This window comes from Leopardus geoffroyi, chromosome B1, assembly GCF_018350155.1.
Source record: "Leopardus geoffroyi isolate Oge1 chromosome B1, O.geoffroyi_Oge1_pat1.0, whole genome shotgun sequence".
In the NCBI taxonomy this organism is placed as follows: Eukaryota; Metazoa; Chordata; class Mammalia; order Carnivora; family Felidae; genus Leopardus; species Leopardus geoffroyi.
Window position 1 is genome coordinate 74,057,343 of NC_059327.1, and position 26,433 is coordinate 74,083,775.

Here is a 26,433-nt window from a genome sequence, read left to right on the forward strand (position 1 = left end):
GAGCTATTCAGTTTCTCACCTTCATGACTTTGCACCTGCTCTCCCTTCGTCTAAAACCCCCTTGTTTCCTTCCATCTGACACTCTTTCTCTTTCAAAGCCAGCTTAGGTTTAGATATCATCTCTGGGATGCGTCTGTGACTCCCCACCACCTGCCAGCCTCCTCCCTGCCACCCCAATTTCTGTATCTTGATTCAAACTGAAGGTACATTTTTTTACATTATCTTTCTCCTTCGGACTGTGGCCTCCTCTAGGTCAGACTCAGAATCTCATCCCTCTTTATACCACAATCTAGCCAAGTGTCTGGAACATAGGAAGTGCTGAGACAGTAGAATTCCATCTAACTTGGGGGTTGGATAATTGGTGAAGAAGGCAAAAATTTAAGTCAAATTTACCCCTGAAAATCTCTTATGTCACCCAGAAAGTGATGATTCACTTTCACGAATACACAAAACCAACACATTATTTACGGTTGTCGAATGAACCCTAATACATGTTATTATGAAAACTATGTATCTTGCGGCTCCTGGGTGGTTTAGTCAGTTAACTGTCCGACTTCGGCTCAGGTCATGTTCTCATGGTTTGTGAGTTCGAGCTCTGTGTTGGGCTCTGTGCTGACAGCTTGGAGTCTGAAGCCTGCTTTGGATTCTGTGTGTCTCTCTCTGTTCCTCCCATGCTCATTCTCTCTTCTCTCTCTCTCTCAAAAATAAATAAATAAGCATCCAAAAAATTAACAGAAAAAGAAGAAGAGAAAACCATGTATCTTCAAGCACAAAATCAGTGCCATGAGAAGCTCTGTATGTGTAAGACCAGTTGAGGGAACAGCAGAGTCATGGTTGCTCCTCCTGGCCCAGGTGTGCAGCTGAATTCCAGTGAGTTCTGGATTACATGTGGCAGCCTTCGACACATGCATAGAGGGACTGCTCAAATTGTGCATGTTCTATTATCACACGCCCAACAGCCTAATCGTACAGAGAGACTTAAAGTTCTAAAACAAAGGTGAAGCCAGGGCGCCTGGGTAGCTCAGTCGGTTGAGCAACCGACTTTGGGTCAGGTCATGATCTCACGGTTTGTGAGTTCGAGCCCCGCGTCGGGCTCTGTGCTGACAGCTCAGAGCCTGGAGCCTGCTTCTGATTCTGTGTCTCCCTCTCTCTCTCTGCCCCTCCCCCAATCATGCTCTGTCTCTCTGTCTCAGGAATAAATAAACATAAAAAAAAAATTAAAAAAAAATAAGAAAATAAAACAAAGCTGAAACTGTAAAAAAAAAAATTGAACTCTTCTTTTTTGTTTGTTTGAATACAATTTATTGTCAAGTTAGCTAACATAGAGAGTATACAGTGTGCTCTTGGCTTTGGGAGTAGATTCCTGTGATAAGTTGAACTCTCCTAACTATTAATATAAACTCTACCTGTTGTAGCCAACAGCACAGAAGTTGAGAAGACAAGTTCTTAGAAGGCCAGCAGTGTTTGTCTGACATTGCCTAGCACAGCTCCTGGCACGAGAATACATGTGAATGACCGCCCTCGAGCTTAGTGTGTTGCTGCCTATCTGTGTGTCCCTGGACCTCAACACTGGGACCTGACAGTGGTGAGAAGGAAGTTAAATCATGCACATAGGTCACAACTGGATCCTATTCAGATGGGCAAAGTACTTATGCAAAGTAGTCGTCTGGGTACTGTTGGGGTTATAAATGATTAAAGACATCATCCTTGACATCAAGTGATTTACAATCTTATCGAGAAGTAAGACCCACTCATAAATAATAATAATCACAATGGACTCTAAAGGAGAAGGTGGTACTTGAGGGAAGGATAAAATTGGGGAAAGAATTCGTAGATAAGGTGCCCGGTGTGGTGGGCTCAACACTGATTTGTCCAGCCTCACCTAAGGCAAGTGCCCTCACCACTTCCATCCCTCCCTCTCTGCCCCCCTGCATCTGCTCACAGGACGTGTCCCTCGGAAACGTCAGTCACGTTCGCTCCTCTTCACCTTGCCTTTCCTCCCCACGCTGATCCTCCTACCCGGAATGCCACTTCCACCTGTCAACCTCGACAACTCCTCCTCTTTGTTCAGGTCCTCCTTTAAATTCTTTCTCGTTTTCGTAGCTTTCCATCACCTAACGCATGGTATGAGAGTTAGGTGGTCATACATCTGTCACCCCAGACTGAAAGCTCCTTGAGGGAGGAGCTCTCATTTCTTTCATCTATATACTCCCATCACCTGGCGTAGTGCCTAGCAGGTACCAGGTGCTCTAGATATGCTTTTGGAGCTATATTATTGCACAGTGAGTGGTGCCTTTTGGCTAGACTCTGGATAAGAGCATAAAGTTAAGGAGAAATAGGCCATAAGACCTGCCTTTCTTTCTGCCCCTACATAATAGATGCTTAACATCTCCCAAAGGAGACCATGAGGGTGAGGCCCTAATCCAATATAACTGGTGTCCTCACAGGAAGAGAAGGAAACACCATATGCATGCATAGAGGCACAACTATATAAAGACGAAGCAGCAAGAAGGCGGCCGTCTAGAAGACAGGGAGAGTGGTCTCACAGGTAACCAACTCTGGCACCACCTTGATCTTGGACTTTCAGCCTCCAGAACTGTGAGAAAATAAATTCCCTTTGTTTAAGGCACCCAGGCTATGGCATTTTGTTATGGCAACCCTAGCAAACTAAGACAGCATCTTTACTTTGTGAATAAACTCAGACATAGCGGTGTATGTCAGGCATTGTTCTAAGCTCTTTACAGATGTTTAAACAATTAAAACACTTTCCCACCAGGCCCAGTGAATCACCAGTGAATTCTCAACGGGTAGGAGGCAAGAAGAGTATACCTCCTTCTCCCTGGGGCAGGAGCTGGGAATTCAAAATCAGTATTATTGGGGGGAAACAACACCCTCAGAGGTACATCGAGTGAAAACCACAGGTGGAGATGATGGAGATTAAAATTAATAACAATAGGAAAATAATAGCTACCAGTAATTGAGCACTGAGTTCAGAAAGGGTAAGCTACTTGGCTCAACTGTTGAAGAGAATTAGAGTTCAGAACCCAGATCTTTGCCTTTTTCTACTTGGCACACTGCTGGGGTAAGCAGACTGAGGTCACTGGCTGGGGCGGGGCAATGGGGTAAAGGTTGAACAGGTGACTGAGCGTGTTCTCAGTGGAGGAGATCAGTGGGCAGCAGGGAGGTAAGTTTTTTGTTTTTTAAGAAAAGGTGGTAGGGAAAATCTAATGACCTTCATTTGCCAGGCGCAAATCCAATAGTTCTCGTTTATTTAGCTCTTCCAACATACCAGGCATTAAGCTTGAAACTCAGAACAGTTCTGAGAAGCAGATATTTGTGTATTTTAATTTTATGGACATGGAAACTGGAACGCAGACAAGGTGAGAGACCTGCCCCGAGTTCAAGTAAGTGGCAGAACTGGAGTGGCGGACCTGGGAGGCTCCTAACCCCACCCCCGCCCCAGCTCATCCATTCTGCTTTGCAGGTGTAGCTACAGATTCTGCACCCACACTGTACGTATGGCCAGTGCATGTAGGAGGGCCTCCATGCTCGGACCAGACAAGTTACATATCCTGTCATGGTCTTTACAAGACTCCAAAAGTATTAGCACAGAGCCGCTCTGCCCAAGAATGTTCCAAGGAGCCTGGGTTTCCCAAGATGTTCCATGGAAAAAGTTTTCTGCTTGGAAAAGTCTGGTGGAAGTGCTGCCTGTTATCTCTCCCTTGCCTTGGAGACTAACAGTGAACACTGGTAGATTCTAAAGGTTCTGCAGTTTAAAACAAAACAAAACAAAACAAAACAAAACAAAACAAAACAAAACAAAACAAAACGGCTCTTTCCTTCAATGAGGCCAAGGTCTCCCCAATCTACTTGACCCAGAGGCAAGGTGTGTCAGTTAATATACTGGGCAGCACCTCTTAAGAGGTGTTGCAACGCAGGACTTAAGAAGCAGATAGATAAACAGGATGGAGCTACTTTTGGAAACATTAACTAAAATGCAGGCTTTTTTCTTAAGAATTACAAAGGCCATTGATATTTACATTTAGTCTGCTTTCTACTGAGAAAATAAACAGTTAAAAAAAAAATCAGAGGCAATAAACCAAACAAGGGAATTTGAGATTTGCATTCTCAAAATCTATTGGCTTATCCTAAAACCTCATGCTTCTGCCCCAACCCCATTCCATTCTCCAGATTTCCACCCACCCTCCCCTCTTTGGGGCTGCTCTCCAGCTACACCCAGCTGAAAGTGACCACATCTTGCAATGCATCCAGCCCCGCACCCCCAGCCCTTACATTGCAGAAACAGTGATAGGGAGGCATCAGACCTTCTGCACACAGCGCAGCCAGAGCTGGCAATTGTCAGAGAAGCAATGAAGTTATCGGATGTAACAATCAACGATCCCTCTGCCTTGGGGTTAGGGAGGAGCACTCTCAAGACATTCCTATGGAGGGGTGGGGGTGGGGGTGAGATTGCCAACATTTGCTTTAAAACTTCCGGATTGTGAGTACTGTGATTTTTCTATTTCTCTTTTCGCTTATTTTCGGCTTCTAATTCTCGACAATTAATTTGTAGCACTTGTGTTACAAAGGAGGAGGAGGTAGGAGGAGCGAAGAAAATGGGGAGAGAGGGGTGGGGGGAGAGGGGGAAGGAGGGGGAGTTGGAGAGAGAGGGGGAAAAGAGCTAAACAAGGGAGGAGAAAAAGACTGGGTGGGGAAGACTTGGGGGGGAGAAGGAGGAAGGGAGAGAGGCTAATGGGCAAGGGGGAAGGAAAGGAGGGGAAGAGGGAGGCAGAAGACAAAGAAAAAAGGGCAGGAGAAGGAGGGAGGAGAAGGGGAAAATCAATCATAAAATCTCCGAAGAAGAAGGCTGAATAAGCTCACCCGGTAACATACACCGGTGTCTCCCAACACGGTCAGGTACAAGCCCTGACCTGCAACGTTCCCGTTTGCAACAACACTTTCCCAGCTGCCCCGTAACCAAAGCAACGCTCAGGCACCGGCGCGGCGATGCTTTCTCCTTACCCACTCGGAAGATCAGATCGTCTTCGATGGGATTCTCTTTTCGTTTCCCAGTGCTGTACATGCTCGCGGGTCTCTTCACCGCTTTCTGCTTGACATGGCCGCTCCCTGGGGACTTAACGCGCCTCTTCACGCCCTCGGTGGTGGGAGACACGTCGGCCGACCGGATCACCTTCAGCTTGAACGGGCTGCCTCGGATGTGCTGGTCGTAGAGTCGCAGAGAGAGGGTAAAGTCCCCTTCCTTCTGGACAGTGTACAAAAACTCGTACGTGCCGTTTTTGTTGTCGAGTATTTCTCCGTCCGCCACGCTGCCGTCGGGCGTGCTCAGCTCCGCCGTGATGTAGGCGTTGCCGGTCTTGCACAGCTCCCCGTCTTTGTCCTTGGTCGTTATGGTAACGGACATGGGCTGCCCGATGATGGTCTGCCGCAGCCCCTCGCCCGTGGCCACCGTCTCGGAGGCGACGGCGTTGGTGGTTAAGATCGTCCCGAGGTTGTGGATGGACTTCTTGAGCCCTTCGGTCTCCACGATGAAATCCAGCTGATCATTTTCACGCGGGTGCAGCGGGAAATCCTGATCAGCCAGTTCGTTCAGCTTCTCGCTCATCTGCTTCTTCACGAGCAGCACCTCCGTCTCCGTGCCATGGTTCAGGGCCTGCGCGGTGAAGTTGCTGCAGCTCTTTATATTCTCCTGCCCCTCGAGCAGAGTATCCAGCTGCGACTGAAGGACCTGCGGGGTCAAAAAGCGAGGCCGGGTGAGCGCTTCTCAGCGCACTGCATGGTGCGCGCTTGGCGCGCCGGGGCAGCGCCCTCCGCGGGCGCCTACCGCGTCCTGCACCTGCCCCCCGCCGGTGGTTCTCCGCAAGTGGTATTTAATTTGGCCCACTGAACCAGCTTCTAATGCATGATTCTGAATTGCATTCGCAGTACCTTCTCGTTCCCTTCCGCCTCGCCCAGACTCTCCCACACACATATTTCTTGGGTCATGTGTTTTTGCTAGGGACAAGCAGAAACGTCACCACCAGGAGCCGGGAAAACAAATTGCTATGCCTGGCATCTGAACTATTAATTATTCAGTATCTCTCTGTAATGTCCTAAATTCCCCTGTTACCACCCAAAGGAACAGAAACCAAACAAAACTCTCCACACCCGAATAGCAGAAGCTTTTGATCCCTGGTTTTGTGACTGGACATGTTAAAGGCTGCAGTCAGGGTTCACTTTGAAGTTGACTAACAGGTTGGTGTGGATGAGAGAGCAATTAAGAGACTATTAGACATTATAACTTAAGGAAGGAAAATAATCCAGTTTAACCCGAAATCCTGAAAGCATTACTTTGTATTCATTCTTGCCTTGTGTCAAATCATAAATTGGTACTTAAGGTTACAGAATCATAGAAGTTTGCCGGAAAGAGGAAGGAAAAAATAGCTGGGTGTGCCATGAAATGAAAACTACTGTTTACCATAAAACAGTGACACTTAAGGACCCATCTAAGTCCCCTTTGCTGTTCTTAGAACACAGTAAGCTGGTGCAGTGAAATACCAGGGGTATCATGTCTCTTACAGGATTATCTACAAGAATGGCTGGAATCTTACTTTATGTTTGAGGCCATAGTTGACTTCCAGTTCCATAAGCAGCACGCTCTTGCGCACGTTTAAAGTCTTCTGGAGCTCATCAAAGGTAGAATGGATGTCATCCACAATGCTGGCCTTTTGGTTGGTTAACTGATGAATGATTTCTGAGATGAACTGAAGGGCAGAATCTATTTCTGGGAGCCTAGAGGACAGTCATTAAAGATCATTATTTAGCATCAACCCAGAAATAGCAAAACATCTACCTAAACACTATGTTTTGTCAAAAAATATTTTGCCTTTCATTATCTTTAAAAAGTAATAACTGAAGAACAGAATGAATAAGACATGACATAATTACTGCCTTTGAGAGAAGAGACTCTGAGGGTCCATGTGTACTTCAAGTGTTCAGTCGTCTAATTTTAATTGATGGTACAAAGCCTTGAGGCTCTCTGAACCCCATGGCTTCTCCTCACTCTGAATCAAGCCTTCTCAAATTTAACACTAGAATATTGTAGGTCACATACTTCTTTGTTACAGGGGACTAGCCTGTGTGTTATAGGATGTTTAACAGCATCCTGTCTTCTACCAGATGCCAACAGCAGCCCCCCCTCCCCTCAGTTATGACACCAAACTGTCTCCAGGCATTGTCAAATGTCTCCTGGGGGTATGTGTAATTACCCACAATTGAGAACCAGGTTCTAAATGTATAGCTAATCCTAATTAGTTTTATCCTAATCATATGAAAAACTTATCCAAATTCAGTTTCCTGAGAACATTTTTCAAGTTTCCAAGTTCCTTTAATTATTATAGAATAACCACACTTTTCTCATTACAACTATTGGTGACAAGATTTACTTTCAGCTGGTTGTTTATTTCCTCTCTTTGGTCTTTCTTTTGTATCACACAGCTACTCTGTTCCCTCATTTCCATGCCAAAGAGAAAGCCTGGAAGCAGGAAAACATAAGGAAAATCGAGCAATCACTGATCAGTACCATTTGCTGGGCTCAAACAGAGAGGAGCCAATGACAGTAAACATAATGGTCCTGTGTATGTCAAGAAGAGCAGCTAAGAAAGGCTCCTCAGAGAGCCTGGTTTCAGGCATGAATTTCAGAAGATCTGCCGAGAGCATTTTCCTGGAATGTATTTTATTCACTTAATCATCCTAAGGTACTGAAACAAAAATGCCACCCCTCTTAACATAAGGGCGTTGGAATTTGACCAAGGGGTAGGGGGTGATCCTAATCACTCACTGGGGTTCATGACTACAGACACACAAAGGAGAATTTATTTAGGGGGCATGAACCCACGGAGGCAAGAGATCGGGAGGCCAAGCCTCACACACGACAGCCAGGGGGAGGTGTGTGCACCTTTTGTTGACGGCATCCAACTGGACCTGGAGTGAGGCCTTGTGTTGCTCTACCACATCCTTGAGGGGGACTGTGGGATGTTCTGCGTGCTCCCCCTCAGTGCACTCTCGACACATGGCGGTCTCACAAGACTGGCAGTAAAAGTCCATCACCTGCAGGTAACACAAAAACAATTCCAGGTTCAAGGCCACTAACTGAGGGCTTACTGGGCACTAGGCCTGTAGTAGGCATCCTCTCATTTCATTCTCTCTCACAGCTTTCCCAGGATGTAGGCGGTATGTCCAGTTTCACAGAAGAAAAGGAAGGATACATTTTTAAGTGCCAGGTCTCAAACAGAGGTGGGCCAAGCTGCAGCGGTGGCCACAAAGCCAGATTTTCTGTGGTTACTCCCCTAGAGCAGAACAGTGTAGGGCTGCGATGCTCCAACTTCTTGATCTTAGGACCCTCTGCCACTCTTCATAAACTATTGAGGACTCCAAAGTGCTTTTATTTATGTGCATTGTATCTACAGATATATTAAAAACTGAAACAAAAATTTTAAAAAGTAACTAAAAGCAATAATAAGCCCACTCGATGTTAACATGAATAATATAAAACATGAAAAATAACTGTATTTTGAAAAACAAGAAATTTTGTGACAATAATGGCATTGTTTCCCACTTAAAAATTTTTCTTCAGCGTCTGGGTTAATAGTAGACAGCTGGATTTTCATATCCGCTTCTGCATTATATCTGTTGTGATTGCACACATCATGTTGTCTCTGGAAAATTCCACTGTACACACTTGAGAGAACAAGAGTGAAAAAGGCACATAGTGTCTTAGTATTATTTTAAATACAGTTTTGATCTTATGGACTGCCAACCCACCCCCACAAAGAGTTGGGGGACCCATGAGGGTTCCTGGACCATACTTTGAGAACTGATACTCTTTCTATATGAGACAAGCCGGGGTGCCTGGGTGGCTCAGTTGGCTAAGTGTCCAACTTCAGCTCAGGTCATGATCTCACGGTTCATGAGTTCAAGCCCCGCATCGGGCTCTGTGCTGACAGCTCAGCGCCTGGAGCCTGTTTCAGATTCTGTGTCTTCCTCTCTCTCTCTCTCTCTTTCTCTGCCCTCCCCCGCTTACACTCTGTCTCTCTCTGAAAAATAAATAAACATTAAAGAAAAAAGAGATATAAGCTGTACTGAACAATTTGTATCCTGGCTCTACCACTTATGTAAAGGTTACCACTTATGTAACCTCAAATTTTCCTTTGTCAAATGGAGACGATAATAGTAACCTAGAACTCAGAACTGCACAAAGAACTCAGATGTGGCACTGGCATGATGTAGCAGCAGCAATGATGATGAGATGATGGTGGTGGTGATATCATCAGCTTATAGGAAAATAAAGGTACCTTATCCTGATTATGATGAACTCTCAGTAACAATATAACACAAAGCCTATTAAGTCAGTTTCCTTGGGAAGGCATTTCCCTATTCTCTCGGCTGAAAATAATTTTGAATTCCCAAGATACTCTTGGAGGGATCTTTTTCTTGAAGTATAACACATGTACAGAAAATGGCATCAGTCAGGGCACCTGAGTGGTTCAGTCGGTTAAGCGTCTAACTTCGGCTCGGGTCATGATCTCACCACCCGTGAGTCTGAGCCCTGCATCTGGCTTTGTGCTGACGGCTCAGAGCCTGGAGGCTGCTGCAGATTCTGTGTCTCCCTTTCTCCCTTTGCCCTCCCCGGCGCTCGCTCGCTCTCTCTCTCTCTCAAAATTAAACATTAAAACAATTTTTTAAATGGCATAAGTCTTATTAAAGGTTAGTGGATTTTCATAAAGTGAATCCTCCTACCAAATCACTTTTATTTATACCCCAGTTTATGAAATATTTATAAGATTTTAAGTTCCTGGAGCACAGGAACTCTCTTACAAAAAGCCTAATTCCTTACACAAAGTAAGTATTCAAAAACTACTCAATGAATGAATTGAATGCTGTCTATAAAAGATGCATTTTAGAGTCAAGGACACAAATACATTAAAATTAAAAGGGTAGAAAAAGATATTCCATGCAAATAGTAGTCAGAAGAGAACTGGAGTGGCTATTCTGAGACAAAATAGATTTTAAGACAAAAGTTGTTACAACAGACAAAAGAGGACATTATGTAACTATAAGATGATAAATTCATTGAGAAGATATAATAATTATAAACAAATATGTACCCAACAACAGAGCCCCCAAATATATGAAACAAAAACTGACAGAATTGAAGGGAGAAATGAATAGTTCAGCAATAATAGTTGGAGATCTCAGTACCCCACTTTCATTAATGATAGAACAATTAGATGGAAGATCCATAAAGAAATAGAAAGTTTGAGAATTATAAACCAACTAGGCCTAACAGACATATAGAACACTCTATTCACTAACAGAATACACATTTTTGTCAAGAGCACATAGGACGTTCTCTAGAGTAGACCATATATTGGGTAAAAAACTCTCAATAAGTTTTAAAAAGATTAAAGTAATACAAATATTTTCTCTAGCCACAATGAAATCAAATTAGAAATCAATAATAGAAGGAAATCTGGAAAATTAACAAATATATGAACATTAAATAACTTACTCTTACACATTGAGTCAAAGAAGAAATCACAAGGGAAATTAGAATATACTTTGAGGTGAGCAAAAATGAAAACACAATATACCGAAACTTAGAGTTCTCAGAGCAAAATTTTAGATGTAAATGCCTAGTTTAAAAAGAAGAAAAATCTTAAATCAATATAGCCTAAGGTTCAACCTTAAAGAACCAAAAAAGAGGAACAAATCAAAACCAAAACAAAAAGAAAGAAAATAATAAAGATGAAAGTGGAGACAAATAAGATAGAAAACAGAAACATAGTAGAGAAAATCAATGAAACCAAAAGTCGGTTCTTTGTAAAGATCAAAAAAATTGACAAACAGGATACTAAGGACAGTTGTATGCCAACAAATTGAATAACATAGATAAAATGGACAAATTCTTAAAAACACACAAACTAATAAAACCGACCCAAAGAAGAAATAGAAAATGCAAATATACCTATAATAGGATATCGAACCAGTATTCCAAAAATGTCCAATATAGAAAGCCCATGACCAGATGGCTTCACTGATGAATTCTGCCAAATATTTAAAGAAGTATTAACATCAATCCTTCCAAATTCTTCAAAAAATAGAAGAGGAGGAAACATATCCTAACTTATTCTATTAGGCCAGCAATACCCTAACACAAAAGCCAAAAAACATCACCAGTAAAGTTCATATCCCTTATGAATATAGATGCAAAAATCCTTAACAAAATACTAGTAAACTGAATCAAGCTACATATAAAACGGGTTATACAATACGGTCAGGTGGAGTTTATCCCAAGACCGCAAAGGTAGTTCACATACAAAAATCAACATATGTAATACACCACACCAATAGAATAAAGGGGAAAAAAACTCCACATGGTCATCTCAATTGAGGCAGAAAAAAACATTTGACAATTTCCAACACCATTTCGTGATAAAAACACTTATCAATCTAGAAATAGAAGAAAAGTTCCTCAACTTGATAAAAGGTATCTACAAAAATCCTATACCTAACATCATACCTAATGTTAACCCCCTAAGATACAGAATGAGACAAAGATGTTCACTCTTGCCATTTATATTCAGCAATGTACTAGAAATTCTAACCAGGGCATTTAGGCAGAAAAAGCAATAAAATGCATCCAAATTGGAAAGGAAGAAGTTAGAATTTCTCTATTCAGAGATGATATGAACTTATATACAGAAAACTCTAAAGAATACACCAACCCCCACCCCCGCAAAAATATTAGGCCTAACAAATGAATTCAGCAAAGTTGTAGGATACAAGATCACCAAACAAAAATCAGTTGTATTTATATACGCTAGCAATGAACAATCCAAAAATGAAATCAAGATAATTCCATTTATAGTAGCATCAAAAAGAATATAAAATACTTAAGAATACATTTAACCAATAAGGAGTAAGACTTGTACACTGACTTCTACAAAACATTGTTGAAAGATACTAAAGAATACCTAAATAATGGAAATGAATGTAAAGATATCCCATGCTCATGAATAGGAAGACTTAACACTGTTAAGAGGGCAACATTCCCAAAATCGATCTACTGATTCAGTGAAATACCTATCAAAATTCAAGCATCCTTTTTTCACAAAAGTGAACAAACTATTCTCAAAATTCAGATGAAATTGCATGGGACTCTGAACAGCCAAAACAATCTTGAAAAAAAACAAAACAAAACTGGAAGACTTCGACTTATAATTTCAAAAGGCAGTACCAAGATAGAGTAATCAGAATACTGTGTTACTGGCATAAGGACAGACATATAGATAGATGGAATAGAATTGACAGTCCAGAAATTAAACCATACATTTATGGTCAACTGATTCTTGACAAGGGTGCCAAGATCACTCAATGGAGAAAAGCAGTCTTTTCAACAAATGATGCCAAGACAACTGGATATCCACATGTAAAAGAATGAAGTGGAATGCTTACCTCACTCTACATACAAAGATTATCTCAAAATAGATTAACAACCTAAATGTAAGAGCTAAAACTATAAAACTCCTAGAAAAGAAAACATAGGAGTAAACCTTTATGACCTTTGATTAGGTAATGGTCTTTTAGATATGACACCAAAAGCACAAGCAACAAGAAAAAATAGATAAATTGGACTTCATCAAAATAAAATCTTGTGGATGAAGGGTACTATCAAGATACTATCAAGAAAGTGAAAAGAGGGGCACCTGTCTGGCTCAGTCAGTAGAGCATGCAACTCTTGATCTCGGGGTTGTGAGTTCGACTCCCATGTTGGGTGTTGAGGTTACTTAAAAATAAAATCTTTAAAGAAAAGAAAGTGAAAAGAATAGGAGAAATATTTGCGATTCATATATCTGATAAGGATGTAGTATCCAGAACATATAAAGAAACCTACAACTCAAGAACCCAATTCAAAAAACTGGCAAAGGACTTGAATAGACATTTCTCCAAAGAAAATATACAAATGGCCAATTTGCACACACAAAAAAATATGCTCAATATTATTAGTCACTAAGGAAATCCAAATCAAAACCACTATGAGATACTTTATACTGATTCGGGTGGCTAGACTCAAAAAGTCAGATAATAACAAGTGTTGGTGGAAATGTGGAAAAATCAGAACTTTCATACTTTGCTAGTGGGAATGTAAACTGGCACAATCACTGTGAAAACAGTTTGGTGGCTCCTCAAAAGTAAAATACAGAATTAGCATGGGACTCAGGAATTCAATTCCTAGGTATACACCCAAGAGAACTATAAACATACATCCACACAAAAATTTGTACACAAATGTTCATAGCACTATTCATAATAGCCCCAAAGTGGAAACAACATGAATATCCATCAACTAATGAATGGACAAATAAATTGTGGTATATCCAGACAATGGAATATTATTTTAGTCATAAAAAGACATGAAGTTTGGCCATATGGTACAATATAGATGAACTTGAAAACATTATCCTGAGTAATAGAAGCCAGACTCAAGAGGCCACATAATTTACGACTGATTTGTATTAAATGTCTATAACGGCCAAATCTTGCAGAGATAACATGCATACTGGTGATTGCCAGGGGTTAGGGGTAGGGGGGAATGGGGAGTGGCATGATGAAAAAGTTCTGGAACTAGTGGTGATATTTACACAACCTCTTGAATACACTAAAAAAGACTGAATTGTATACTTTAAAAAAATGTTTTACATGTTTTTATTTATTTTTGAGAGACAGAGACAGAGTGTGAGTGGGGGAGGGGCAGAGAGAGAGGGAGACACAGAATCCGAAGCAGGCTCCGGGCTCTGAGCTGTCAGCACAGAGTCTGATGTGGGGCTCGAACTCGTGAACCTCAATCATGACCTGAGCCAAAGTCAGGTGCTTAACTGACTGAGCCACCTAGGTGCCCTTGAATTGTATACTTTTAAATGGTTAAACTGTTTAATTTTATGTTATGTGAATTTTCCCTTAATTAAAAAATTAATTTTAAAAAATCGCATTAATTAGTTTAAAAAAATGCATCTTTGAAGAGAGAGCTACACACATAGGTGATTGTCCCTGGTTTGGAATCCTAAGTGTTTCTTGGAAACAAAGGCCCTAAAATCATTCTAAAGTGTGAACAACTAGTCATTCCCAAATGTTTGTGCTCAGGATCTGGCAGCTTTGACTCAAGCTGAGAGTTAATTGCGTCAAGCGTGAGACTCAGCTGAGCTCATCCATCTTGAGTGAGATAATACTGGTGTTTGTTCTTGGGGGCAGCTGGGCCAGAGGCCAGGACTAGCTTATTTTTGTTGACAGGTAGACACTACTTGTGAAGATGACAAGGCAAGACCATATGCACTACTAACATGCTAGAAAGGGTGGTCAGGGCCTTGGAACAGCCCTGAGGATTGTGGAAGTGGGGACTTATTAGTGGTAGGGCATTCTTAATGAGGATCTCTTCTTTGTACCTCTTAACATCCTTGTTAGTAAGGTGCCTAAGCAAGCCATAACAGGGTTTAATGATCATTTGCGGTTCTGGGACCGTGAGGCATGAGCTCAAATGTCTGCTTTACGTGCAAAGAACCTCTTAAATCACTGACCATTATTCCCATTTTTCTTTGTATTTGGACAATGCAGCCATGGCAGTTTAATTAGAAGACAGAGAGTGTCACAGCACTTAAAGTAAATGACAGGCTTTCATCCACATGTGCTAATCAGCACCAGGCAGTTTATGAGGACAACATCCTGCTTTATTGTTAATTACCCAATTTTATTAACCTTCAGATGCTTGAATTGTTTTTAAAGATTTACCCATGGCAATTAACTGCAGCAATTTATCTGCAATATTGCATGCATTTGGCTTGAATATGCAATGAGGACCCCTGTTTCAAAGCAGCAGCAGTGAACTACAATCTATGATAAAACAATAGAACGATTCAAGGCACACGCTGTTAATTTCCAAGACCTCTTGCTGGTTTATAAATTTTATGATTCCAAAGAATCATAATGACCCAGCAAAGAGAAATCAGCCAAAACATACTTTAAATAGCTTCATCTACCTTAAGGAGGTTCAAATTCTAGATAGATCTAAATTTTAGTGGATTTGATGTGATGCATTTGGAGAGAGACAAAGGGAAGTTTTAACCTAAAGGATTCTTTAACTTTGCTGGAATCAGCATCTCTAAGACAGATTCTGCTTAGCAGCTGGTGGCATCCAAGGGTCTCTATTGCTTCTATACCCTTCTCCTTTCTATACTGAATATACAGTGTGGAATGACTAATTAAAAAATGAAAGTCTATATAAACATACAAGCATACCCACATATTAGCATAATTGTCATGTTACCAAACCATCAATTTTAATGGCTACCCAAGAGTCAGGTATACGGACTTACCATAATTTAGCCATTTCCCTAATACTGCACATTCAGATTATTTCTAATTTTTACTCTAATCTAAAATTTTCAATGACCATTCTTATATCTTCATTCTTTTCTCCAGCTATTTCCTTAGAAATATTTCTACTAGTGTAATTACTGAATTAAAGGACAGGAAGTTGTGTAAAACACTCATTATAGTTCGACAAACTGACATAAACTTTCTGAAGAGCAATTTACCCTCCCACCCACAGCAAATGAAAACATCTCCCCATATCCTCATCAGCACTGCTTATTATCTTTAAAAATCAATTTGAAAAGATGTGATTATTTGTGAAGCTTGACATTTCTCATACTATTATTAGCCATTTATATGTCCTCTGTGAATTTTCTGAGTTCTCTGCCCATTTTCTTTTGTGATGTTCATATTTTCCTAACTCTTAATTCTTTTGTGATGTTCATGTTTTTCCTGATTCTTAATTCTTACATAGTAAGGATTTGTTGGGGTATTTTAATTAAGAATTTTACAGTGATTTTCATGAACCGAATGATTAATAGTTTTCTTTTTCTGTCTTCACTAGATTTTGGTATTAAAGTTATGAGTATATCACGAGTGAATTAGGGAGTTTTCTATCTTTTCTTAAGATGCAGACCACACTATGAATCATATTTGTTTTCCACATATTTGTTTTGAAGGAATTAGGTTTCAAATAAAGTTTTACCAGTTTCTTGCAAAATTAGCAGCCTACTCGGGTTTTCTCGATCACTTCCAGTTTCCTAGATAATCATCCATTTCGTTCAAACTTTCAAGTATATTAGCCTTTAGCACCTAGCATTGATATATTTGTTCTAAAATATTCCTTTTACCTGTACTGGTATCTCTTTGTTAGAGTCCTAATTTGATATATTTTCCCTTTTTTGTTTTACCAGATATCAAATTATTTCACTAATTAAAAAAACCAGCTCTTAGGTTTATTAACTCAATTGTTTTATTACTTTCAAACCAAGTTTATCTCTATTATTTCGTGTTCCATATATTTACTTTGTTGTTTTCCCTAGCTTTTTGAATTGAACTCCTTTCATTTTTTAATAAACGTTTATTTATTTATCTTGTGAGACAGCGAGAGAGAGAGCATTGGAGAGAGAGCAGGGGGAGGGGCAGAGAGAGAGGGAGAGAGAATCTCAAGCAGGCTCTGCACTGTCAACACAGAGCCCGACGCAGGGCTTGATCCCACAAACCCTGAGATCATGACCTGAGCTGAGCTAGAGCTCCTCTAGGAGAAGACAGCCTCAGGGAGAGCCAGTGTGAGAAATGGTCATAAGAAGAATGCTCAACTAATTGAAGGCACCATTTAAAGTTTCCTTTACAAAACTTACATGGTAATTCTCCCTTGGAGTACACTGCATGGGAAACCGTGGCTATTGACAGCCTGGTGTGCTTTCAATGAAATAATTAATTAAAGATATGTAGGGGCGCCTGGGTGGCTCAGTCAGCTGAGCGTCCAACTTTGGCTTGGGTCATGGTCTCACGGTTCGTGAGTTCGAGCCCCACGTGGGGCTCTGTGCTGACAGCTCAGAGCCTGGAGCCTGCTTCAGATTCTGTGTCTCCCTCTCTCTCTGCTCCTCTCCCATTCACGCTCTGTCTCTCTGTCTCCAGCTTCCGCATGCCAACAGCCTCCAAACAGCGCATCCCTAAAGCTTTCCCTTTTGTCTGCGGTAGAGCTTTCCCACTCTTCTGCCTGCCTTTGAGTCTCTGCCAAAACAGAAGTGACGGTGGCTGATTCCTTGTTATAGCAAGCTCAGGATAGACAGTCTCTGTTTCTACATTTCCATGTAGAAGATACTGTGCTCAGTGCTAGCAATATAATGGTGAACATGGTCCCTGACCTTCTGGAGCTCACTTTCTAAAAGTAAGGCCAGAAGATCAACAAATACACAGATGAAGGCAAGCAGAGCATGGTGGATGCCAGGAAGGAAATCCAGGAAGTGATGTAATGGCTAATAAGTGGATGTCAGACGTGGTTTGCCTCAGTTACAGAAGACTGCTCTGTGTGGGAGCAAGTTGAGCAGAGACATGAAGGATGAGGGTGAGCTAGCCAGGGAGCATTCCAGGCAGAAGGCACAGAGAATAATCAAGCCCCAAGGTGGGAAGCCACTTGGCAAGTTCTAGGCCAGTGAGGCTGCCGTGTGGTGGGCAGAGAGAGTGGCATGAAATGAGGTCAACAAACAATAGTTATGGCTAATAATTATTCCTTTGCTCTAACAATTAATAGCTTGCTTGATAGTGGTTTTACTAGACCCATGCCTTCTATTATAAGCAGCTTCTAATACTTTTGAAGTGGCCATTACGAAGAAAAAAGCGAATAGTCACTGATGAGAAATAATCTTCATAGCTAACATTTATCAAGAGCTAACTATAATGCTTTATATGACTTAAACATTTACTTCTCCAAGTAATTCCATATAGTAAATACTATTATTTAATTTTTTTAATGTTTATTTATTTTTGAGAGAGAGAGAAAAAGAGTCTAAGCAGGGGAGGGGCAGAGAGAGAGAGGGAGACACAGAATCCGAAGCAGGCTCCAGGCTCCGAGCTGTCAGCACAGGGCCCGACGCGGGGCTGGAACTCACAAACCGCGAGATCATGACCTGAGCCAAAGTTGGATGCTTAACCGATTGGGCCACTCAGGGGTCCCTAGTAAATACAATTATTACTTCTTCTTTACAGATGAGAAAGTGAGACACAGAGAGCTTAATAAACGTGCCAAAGCTGACACAGGAATAAGTTGAAGAGCGGAGTTTGAACCAGGCAGTTGAAATCCAAAGCGAGTGCTCTTGTACAATGCGGCCTCTTCAGGTGACATAGCTATTGTGAATCAGTTATTTAATGGTACACACAGGTTCTCCTAAGTTTTTTTTTTTTTTTTTTTTTTTTTTTTTCAACGTTTATTTATTTTTGGGACAGAGAGAGACAGAGCATGAACGGGGGAGGGGCAGAGAGAGAGGGAGACACAGAATCGGAAACAGGCTCCAGGCTCTGAGCCATCAGCCCAGAGCCCGACGCGGGGCTCGAACTCACGGACCGCGAGATCGTGACCTGGCTGAAGTCGGACGCTTAACCGACTGCGCCACCCAGGCGCCCCTCTCCTAAGTTTATATCACCTATTATGCTTGCTAGTAGCAGAAAATACGCTTGAATTCAAAATCTAGAATCTATTGTCAAGGATTCACACATCTTCAAATTCTATTTATTATTAAGGATTAGGGCCTAATGGAGCAGGAGAAAAATTTCCCTCAAAAGAAAAACAAAGAGCTGTAACTAATTAATATTTTAATAATCATTCTCAATTTGCAGCACGTATCTATTTTTAATCTTTATCCAGAATTTACTCTATAGATATTTATGTGGGTCAAGAATACCCACTGTGCAGGGGCGCCTGGGTGGCTCAGTCGGTTAAGCGGCCGACTTCGGCTCAGGTCACGATCTCACGGTCGTGAGTTCGAGCCCCGCGTCGGGCTCTGGGCTGGTGGCTCAGAGCCTGGAGCCTGCTTCCGATTCTGTGTTTCCCTCTCTCTCTGCCCCTCCCCCGTTCATGCTCTGTCTCTCTCTGTCTCAAAAATAAATCGTTAAAAAAAAAAAATTAAAAAAAAAAAAGAATACCCACTGTGCAAATAGTTATGGGTTTGCTCTCCTGGGGAAACTAATAATACATGCTAATAGACACAATGAAGATTGATCTGATCATTTAAATGAATGTGATCAGAGCAAGTGAGCAGGCAAAATAGCCTGAGCGCTGCTAAAAATGCCTTCTAATTACTCATTTTCCAGGTGGAGTTCTGCTTTAGCGTATAACCTCTGATTGCCCGAAGCCTACCCAAATCAAAGCAGTCATGCCCCCAGGCCGCGTCTGCAATCCGCTCACTTACATTTCCATCGTGGTTTGGGCAAGAGAGAGGCTTTCCGGCAGCCACAGCGGTGACCGTCTCCAGGATGGAGGACTCCTCAACGTTGCTGCCGGGAGTTCGCTGCAGCACGTCCATCAGGTTCGTGATGAAGAAGTTGTTCTGGAGCGCGGCCACCCCCTTCTCGGGCAGGATGGAGGTCTGGCGGCACACTGGGCAGGAGAGGGTTAGACTGTGGGCGGGAATGTAGTTCTGCAGGCACCTGTTGCGGGAGCAGAAGCAGGTGGACTGTCAGCATAGTGGGCTCTCGAGCAAGAGCAGGACCACCTCTTCTCACAGGTACCTTACATTCTCTGCACCTACATGGGCTACTTTGCAGAAACTCCCTGTGTAGTTTCCTTTTCTAGGAAAATAAGATTTCAGCAACCAAGAGGTAATGTGTACTCCCATGCCCCTATCGACTGATCAGGCAAAGGATAACCCTCAAGGAAAAGAGTAACATCACTGACTTTGGTAGTGTTCTGGGGAACCTTGCCCCAAGTGAGCAGCATTGGCCTCTCCGGGGAACTTGGAAGAAGTGCAGAATCTTAGGTCTTCCTCCAGGCCTGGTGAGTCTGAATCAGGTGATTTATATGCCCATTAAAGGTTGCAGGGGGCACCTGGGTGGCTCAGTCAGTTAAGCGTCTTTGGCTCAGGTCATGATCTCACAGTTTGTGAGTTCAAGCCCTGTGTTGGGCTCTGCGCTGACAGCTCAGAGCCTGGAGCCTGCTTCGGATTCTGCGTCTCCCTCTCTCTCTGCCCCTCCCCGCTCACACTTTGTCTCTCTCTCTCTTAAAAATAAATAAACATTAAAAAAATTTTTAAAAAGGTTGCAAAGAATTGCTCTACAATATCCAGTGTCATGTCCATAGATTTGTGGATTTTTACAATGGGGAGAAACAGGTTGAAGTTTTCTCTTACTGTTGAAATACTTAAATTAAGCCACGGGTAAAGTAATTACTAACAAACTTCATATGTGAAATTGCTCATGTGCTAAGTTAAATAAGAAGGTAAAGATGTATTTTGATAACTGATTAACTCAATGGAACAACTACTCAAGAAGGATAAAGAAATGTGTTTTCATATATAGCAAATTGCATATTCAGTTAATTTTTAATTATTTCATACACATAGTTGCATACAAAAGCATAAGCAGATCTCCCATGTTAAAAACACCTCCCAGTGGAGGGGCGCCTGGGGGGCTCAGTTGGTTAGGCATCTATCTGACTTCAGCTCAGGTCACAATCTCACGGTCTGTGGGTTCAAGCCCCATGTTGGGCTCTGTGCTGACACTCAGAGCCTGGAGCCTGCTTCAGATTCTGTGTCTCCCTCTCTCTCTGCCCCTCCCCACCTCATGTTCTGTCTCTGTCTCTGAAAAATGAGTAAACCTTAAAAAAACAAAACAAAACACCCCCCAGTGGAAATGTTTTGTTTGAAGCAGGGATAGGACACCCAGAGTCATACCAACATGATCTCTTCTTGCCTCTCCTCAAAAGGCATCAACTTAATTCATTTAATTAGCAAAACGCATTGCTAGTAATGACATATAGATCCTGCTCACTAGATTCACAGTACTTGAAAAAACCGTATGAAGTAGGTACTTTATTTACTTATGTTTTAATGTTTATTTATTCTGAGAAAGAGAGGGGGGTGGGGAGGGGCAGAGAGACAGGGAGACAGAGAATCCCAAGCAGTCTTCCCACTCTCAGTGCAGTGCCTGATGTAGGGCTCAAACTCACAAACCGTGCGATCATGACCTGAGTTGAAACAAAGAGTCAGACACTTAACCAACTGAGCCACCCAGGTGCGCCTGAAGTATGTACTTTAGACACCCGAGGAAACACAGGCTGAGAGAAGCAAAGTTGCTTGCTCTCAGAACTCCAGTGGTCAAGAGCAGAGCAGGAGTTCAAACCCAGGCGACTCAGGTTCTTAGGCACCAGAACCTAAGCTCTATATAACTACTCTACATAATGTTTCCCTGTTGCTCTGCCAAACGAAATTCGAAAACTTCTGATTTCGTCTCATTCCCCATATTAAGTAGATAAGAAAAATGCCATCAAGGAGGTTAATGGACTTTCCTATGTCACAGAAGTACCTAGCACTGAATCAATACCAGAAACAGAATAGCTTTTGCTAAGGTCACTGAGGGCATCCAAATCCAGACGATAGACATTTTTCACTCCTATCCTTCCCAGTACCACTCATTAAACGTGACCACTGCCTCCCACCTCTCCTTTTTTGAAACTTTATCTTCTCTTGCTTGTGACAGCACACTCACTTGGTCCTCCTTCTCCTTCTGTCTGCTCTTGGTTTTCTACTGGCCAGTCCAGGCTCGGTCATTAGCACCCCTCTCTCCCTGGGACATCATATCCATGTGCAGGACTATAAACACAACACTCCCACATTTCTATTCCTTCCACAAACGTCTCCTCTGAGCCCCTAATCTCTACACCAACTGCTTTCTTGGCATCTCCTCTTAGACGTCGCACAAGCTCTAAGACTCAACATGTCCAAAACCAAAGCTATGTTCTTTCCCCAAACTGGGTCCTCTTTCCATCTCAACAAACAGCACCTCCATCCATTCATCTAGGAATGATGGAGCCATGCTGAAAACAGTAACTGTCCTTCATATTCCACATCCAACCCATTACCAAAGGCTGGAAATTCCTAAATACCTTCCAACATTTCCAGTTCTCATCATCTGCTTTACACCAGCCTTTCTTGGGTTTCTGCAGTGGCTCTATGCACTGTCACCCACCCTTATATCCTCTATCCTCTAATATTCTTCATATTGAGACCACTGTGACCTTCTCAAAACCCATTCCATGCATTCCACAGGGACTTGCTGTGGTAGGCTCTGGAAAATCTCTACCACCGGCCATTAGACGGAGGAACAGAAGTAGACTGGGTGAGACCCAACTGAGAGGGCGTGAGGCGGACCCAGGACAGCCCAAAACTGTTGCTTCTCACCTGTCAGAGCACGTAAATGGGAGCCAAACAACGGACTGCCTGGGAACTGAACACGGGGAATAGGAGGCTCTGCCAGGCTCAGAACTGAGTGCCTCTCAGTGTTATATATGAAGAGGCCAACTGCTGCAAATCAAATAATGATCTTACCATGTGAGCCCAGGGACACAGGGACAATTAGCTGGTATTCATGTTTTAGCTAGATTCATTGAGTGAGGGGGGGGAAGTCACTCTCCATATAGTCATTTTGGACTATAAATTACAAAATGCACCAAAGTGTAAAATAAATAAAGTGAAAAGTGCTAGTGCCCTACATACCACTACTAAAACAAACAAAAACTCTACACACACACACACACACACACACACACACACACACACCCCAAAAGAACCCCCTAAAAAGCAAACAAAAAAACCACAACGGCCAGTAACAAATCCACCGTCTCCGTCTATCCATTACCAGCATGTATATGGTTATCCTGTTGCACCTGAGATCTTACAAAGTAAATCAACTTTAACAAATGTATATTAAATGGATGGTAAATATAATTAGCACTGATTTGAAGCCATTGGAAACACCACTTCCTATTCTATAAAAAGAATTAAAGCATTTTAATTATGTATATTTAATAATAATAGAAAATATATTTAACACAATGCTATAAACATAATTATTATATTTATTTTTAAGAAAAAAAAATATAACCTTACTAGGGAAATACTTAAATTAGGACACAAACTAATTACTAACAAACTTTATCTGCTTAATTGCTTATGCGCTAAGTTAAACGAGAAAGTAAAGATGTATTTTGATAACTGATTAACTCAATGGAAAAAACTAAGAAGGATAAAGAAATGTGTTTTCATATATAGCAAATTACATGTTCAGGTAATTTATAATTATTTCATACACATAGTTTTTTTCTTCATCTGCAACATCTTTATGTTCAAATGTGCCATTAGTATATGTCTTCTGAAGTATCTTTTTTTAAAAATTTTTTCATGTTTATTTATTTTTAAGAGCAAGAGAGACACAGCGTGAGCAGGGAAGGGGCAGAGAGAGAGGGAGACACAGAATCTGAAGCAGGCTCCAAGCTCTGAGCTGTCAGCACAGAGCCTGACGCGGTGTTCGAACTCACAGAATGTGAGATCATGACCTGAGCCGAAGTTGGACGCTCAACAAACTAAGCCACCCAGGTGCCCCACTTCTGAAGTATCTTTGAGAGGAAGCTCTCCCTTTTAACTAAGGTATTTTACCTCATGTGTTGTATGGGAGAAGATAATAGATTTAAAAAAATTTTTTTTAATGTTTATTTATTTTTGAGAGAGAGAAAGGCAGAATGTGGGCGGGAGAGGGGCAGAGAGAGAGAGGGAGACACGGAACCCGAAGCAGGCTCCAGGCTCTGAGCTGTCAGCACAGAGCCCGATATGGGGCTCGAACCCACAAACCATGAGATCGTGACCTGAGCCAAAGTCAGACACTCAACCAACTGAGCCACCCAGGTGCCCCATAGTAGATTTTTAATTGGCCCTCACCAAAGATACTGTATGAGGGAACTGTGGTTGGCAAAAATTGACGAAAAACAAGGGAGAAATTAAAACATTTTTTAAATCTTAAAATATTTAATGTTCTATGTCCTGTGGGAATGAATCAGTATCTACTAGATTGCTTTCTCTCACTTGTAGTTATTTAAAATAGAGTAAATTAGGGGCGCCTGGGTGGCTCAGTCGGTTGGGCGTCCGACTTCGGCTCAGGTCATGATCTCACCGTTCGTGAGTTCGAGCCCCACGTTGGTCTCTGTGCTGACAGCTCAAGCCTGGAGCCTGCTTCGGATTCTGTGTCTCCCTCTCTGTCTGCTCCTCCCCTGCTCATGCTCTGTCTCTCTGTCTCAAAAATAAATAAAAACATTAAAAAATTTAAAAAAAAATAATAAAATAGAGTAAATTATTGGCAACTCATGATTATGTTTCTAGATATCTATCATAAGCACAAAAGAGTTATTGTCTCCCATAGGTAACTGGACAATTCTGGAAAGAACCCCTTGGTAAGCTGGAGGAGATCAGTCTGTGAAACTCTCTTCTCTGAGCACAAAGGAGGCTTACCTCTCGCAGAAAGTGTGCAGACAGGGGAGAACCTTGGGATTCTTGTACCGTTCCAGGCATATACTGCAAATCAGAAACTGCTTGTCAATCTGGCGTACCACAGGACTTGGGATGTTGGTGGCTTCACTGGCCATCCTAGACCACTGACATGGGAGGCCGGCTGTCTTTGACCCTGCACGCTGCTGCTGTCAGACAGGAAAAATATATAACTTGTAAGTGCAAATCAATCATTGGTTCATTCACTACAGACACCGTGTTATGAATACAGGTAGAATTCCATGCCAGTGACCTCAAAATGACCATAACCAACCCTCAATGCTGGATGAGGCATACAGTGAAATGCCTGTTTATTTTGTAAATCAATAAAATGATCACATGTTCACCATGCAAACAAAACAAATTAGAAGACGTATGTTGCACAAAGAGGCATGCCTGCTGGCTTTGCAAGCAGGGGTAACCGAGGGGCCAAATACTTATACAGCTCTGCCTGTTCATGCCTTCATTTATGACTCTATTTGATTCTATACCTACAGTCTTATAAAAGTATAATCTATATCAAATAGAACAGTCTTACTAAGATAAAATGGTTTCCCAACTATTGTACTTGAAGGGGATCAAAATGTCACTCCAAAATGTGCCATCTTGGCATAAGGATTATTTTGAGCTGGAGGCACTTGAGAAACAGCAGACACGGTAAGGCAGCTGGTGGTTGGCGAGGGGCATTCTGTCCTCTCCCCCCTGCTTAAAAGCAGGGCATCGATTTCCCATTTTCAAAGGAAATTTTCATTTGTAAAGGTGCCCCACTCTCCCATACCAAAAAGAGGAGACTCTTAATTATCACCAGAGATAGCATGGGAGAGGAGCCTACATAACAAATCTTACTCAACAACCCTATGGACCATACATTTCCTGGTCACTTTCCTACAATTTACTGTCCCTAAACCTCCTTTTCCTTTATCTAGCCATTTCTCCACCATTTGTTAAAACAGTATATAAGCCCCCAGGTCCAACTGCCTCTCTGGGTTTTCATTTCTTTTCTGTGAAGCTCCCATGCATGTAAAATTAAAAATATTAAATTAATAAACTTAGAATATTATATATTATGTTGGAAAAATAAACTACCAGTAAAATGTGTACATCCTTTTCTCTTGATAATCTGTCTTTTGTCAGTTTAATTTGCAGTCTTCAGGAACAGAATTGAAGTGTGTTGAGAAAAAGTTTTCCCTCCCCTACATACTGTTAACATGCAAGGATGGAATAATTAGAACTTGTTTAAAATTTTTTTAATATTTATTTATTTTTGAGAGAGAGACAGAGAAAGAACATGAGTGGGAAAAGGGGCAGAGAAAGAGGGAGACACAAAATCCGAGTTAGGCTCCAAGCTGTCAGCACAGAGCCCAACGTGGAGCTCGAACTCACCGCCTATGAGATCACGACCTGAGCTGAAGTCAGACGTTTAACCGACTGAGCCACCCAGGTGCTCCAGAATAATTAGAACTTTTTATTAAGACCTTTGTATGTGGTTCAGAGTGTTCTCTTCAGAACTAAAGGTTTATAGATTCTATGCTAAAATGTATTTGCCACAGAGCAGGGACAAAGGCAGATAATTCCTAACATTTTAAGAAATGTCTGTTGGTATTCATGTGTGGGAATCTGAGGGACCTGGTGAAATTAATTAATTCAGAGAAGGTTTCAAAATGTCAGGAATCGTGCCAGAAAAAGAGAATTAGAAGAGGGCAAGAGAGAAAAATGCAGAGGGCCTCCAAGGGAGGGTAAAATTACAACATAAAACACAGCTTCATTTACCACTTTGAAGAACATCTGGCTTCTATTCCAAACGGGTAAACCAAGGTTAAGCTAAAATTCACTTCTTAAGTTTCTAAATATTTGGTAAGGTGTCTACAGCCCCCCAATTCCCAACAGAAACACTCTTTACAAAAAAAAATTGTTAATTTTCAATATGACCCTAGGCAGGAAGTAATATTATTCTCATTCCACAGATTTTTGAAAACCT

At 41.7% G+C, this 26,433-nt stretch overlaps 1 protein-coding gene and 1 long non-coding RNA gene across 16 annotated transcripts in view; one reads left to right on the top strand and one right to left on the bottom strand.

The window, feature by feature from the left end:
- Positions 1 to 26,433, bottom strand: part of TRIM2 (tripartite motif containing 2) — a 160,936-nt gene that overhangs the window by 32,286 nt on the left and 102,217 nt on the right. For 8 of the 15 annotated variants that reach the window (XR_006709229.1, XM_045465353.1, XM_045465331.1 and 5 more), the window contains exons 2-6: positions 24,420 to 24,604; positions 19,335 to 19,572; positions 7,955 to 8,106; positions 6,609 to 6,789; positions 5,023 to 5,746 (exon numbers count right to left, since the gene is read on the bottom strand). Coding sequence is in view for 14 of the 15 variants with exons in the window: in XM_045465353.1 (XP_045321309.1) it covers positions 5,023 to 5,746; positions 6,609 to 6,789; positions 7,955 to 8,106; positions 19,335 to 19,572; positions 24,420 to 24,604 (1,480 nt within the window). In the remaining variant the exon portion in view is untranslated. Of the gene's footprint in view, positions 1 to 5,022; positions 5,747 to 6,608; positions 6,790 to 7,954; positions 8,107 to 19,334; positions 19,573 to 24,419; positions 24,605 to 26,433 lie in introns of those variants that run through there. The other 7 variants (XM_045465342.1, XM_045465368.1, XM_045465414.1 and 4 more) reach the window with 3 other exon arrangements.
- On the top strand, positions 6,785 to 19,372 carry LOC123591318. The gene is made up of 3 exons (XR_006709231.1): positions 6,785 to 7,754; positions 18,136 to 18,264; positions 19,237 to 19,372. It is a non-coding gene; the product is annotated as an uncharacterized LOC123591318 (long non-coding RNA).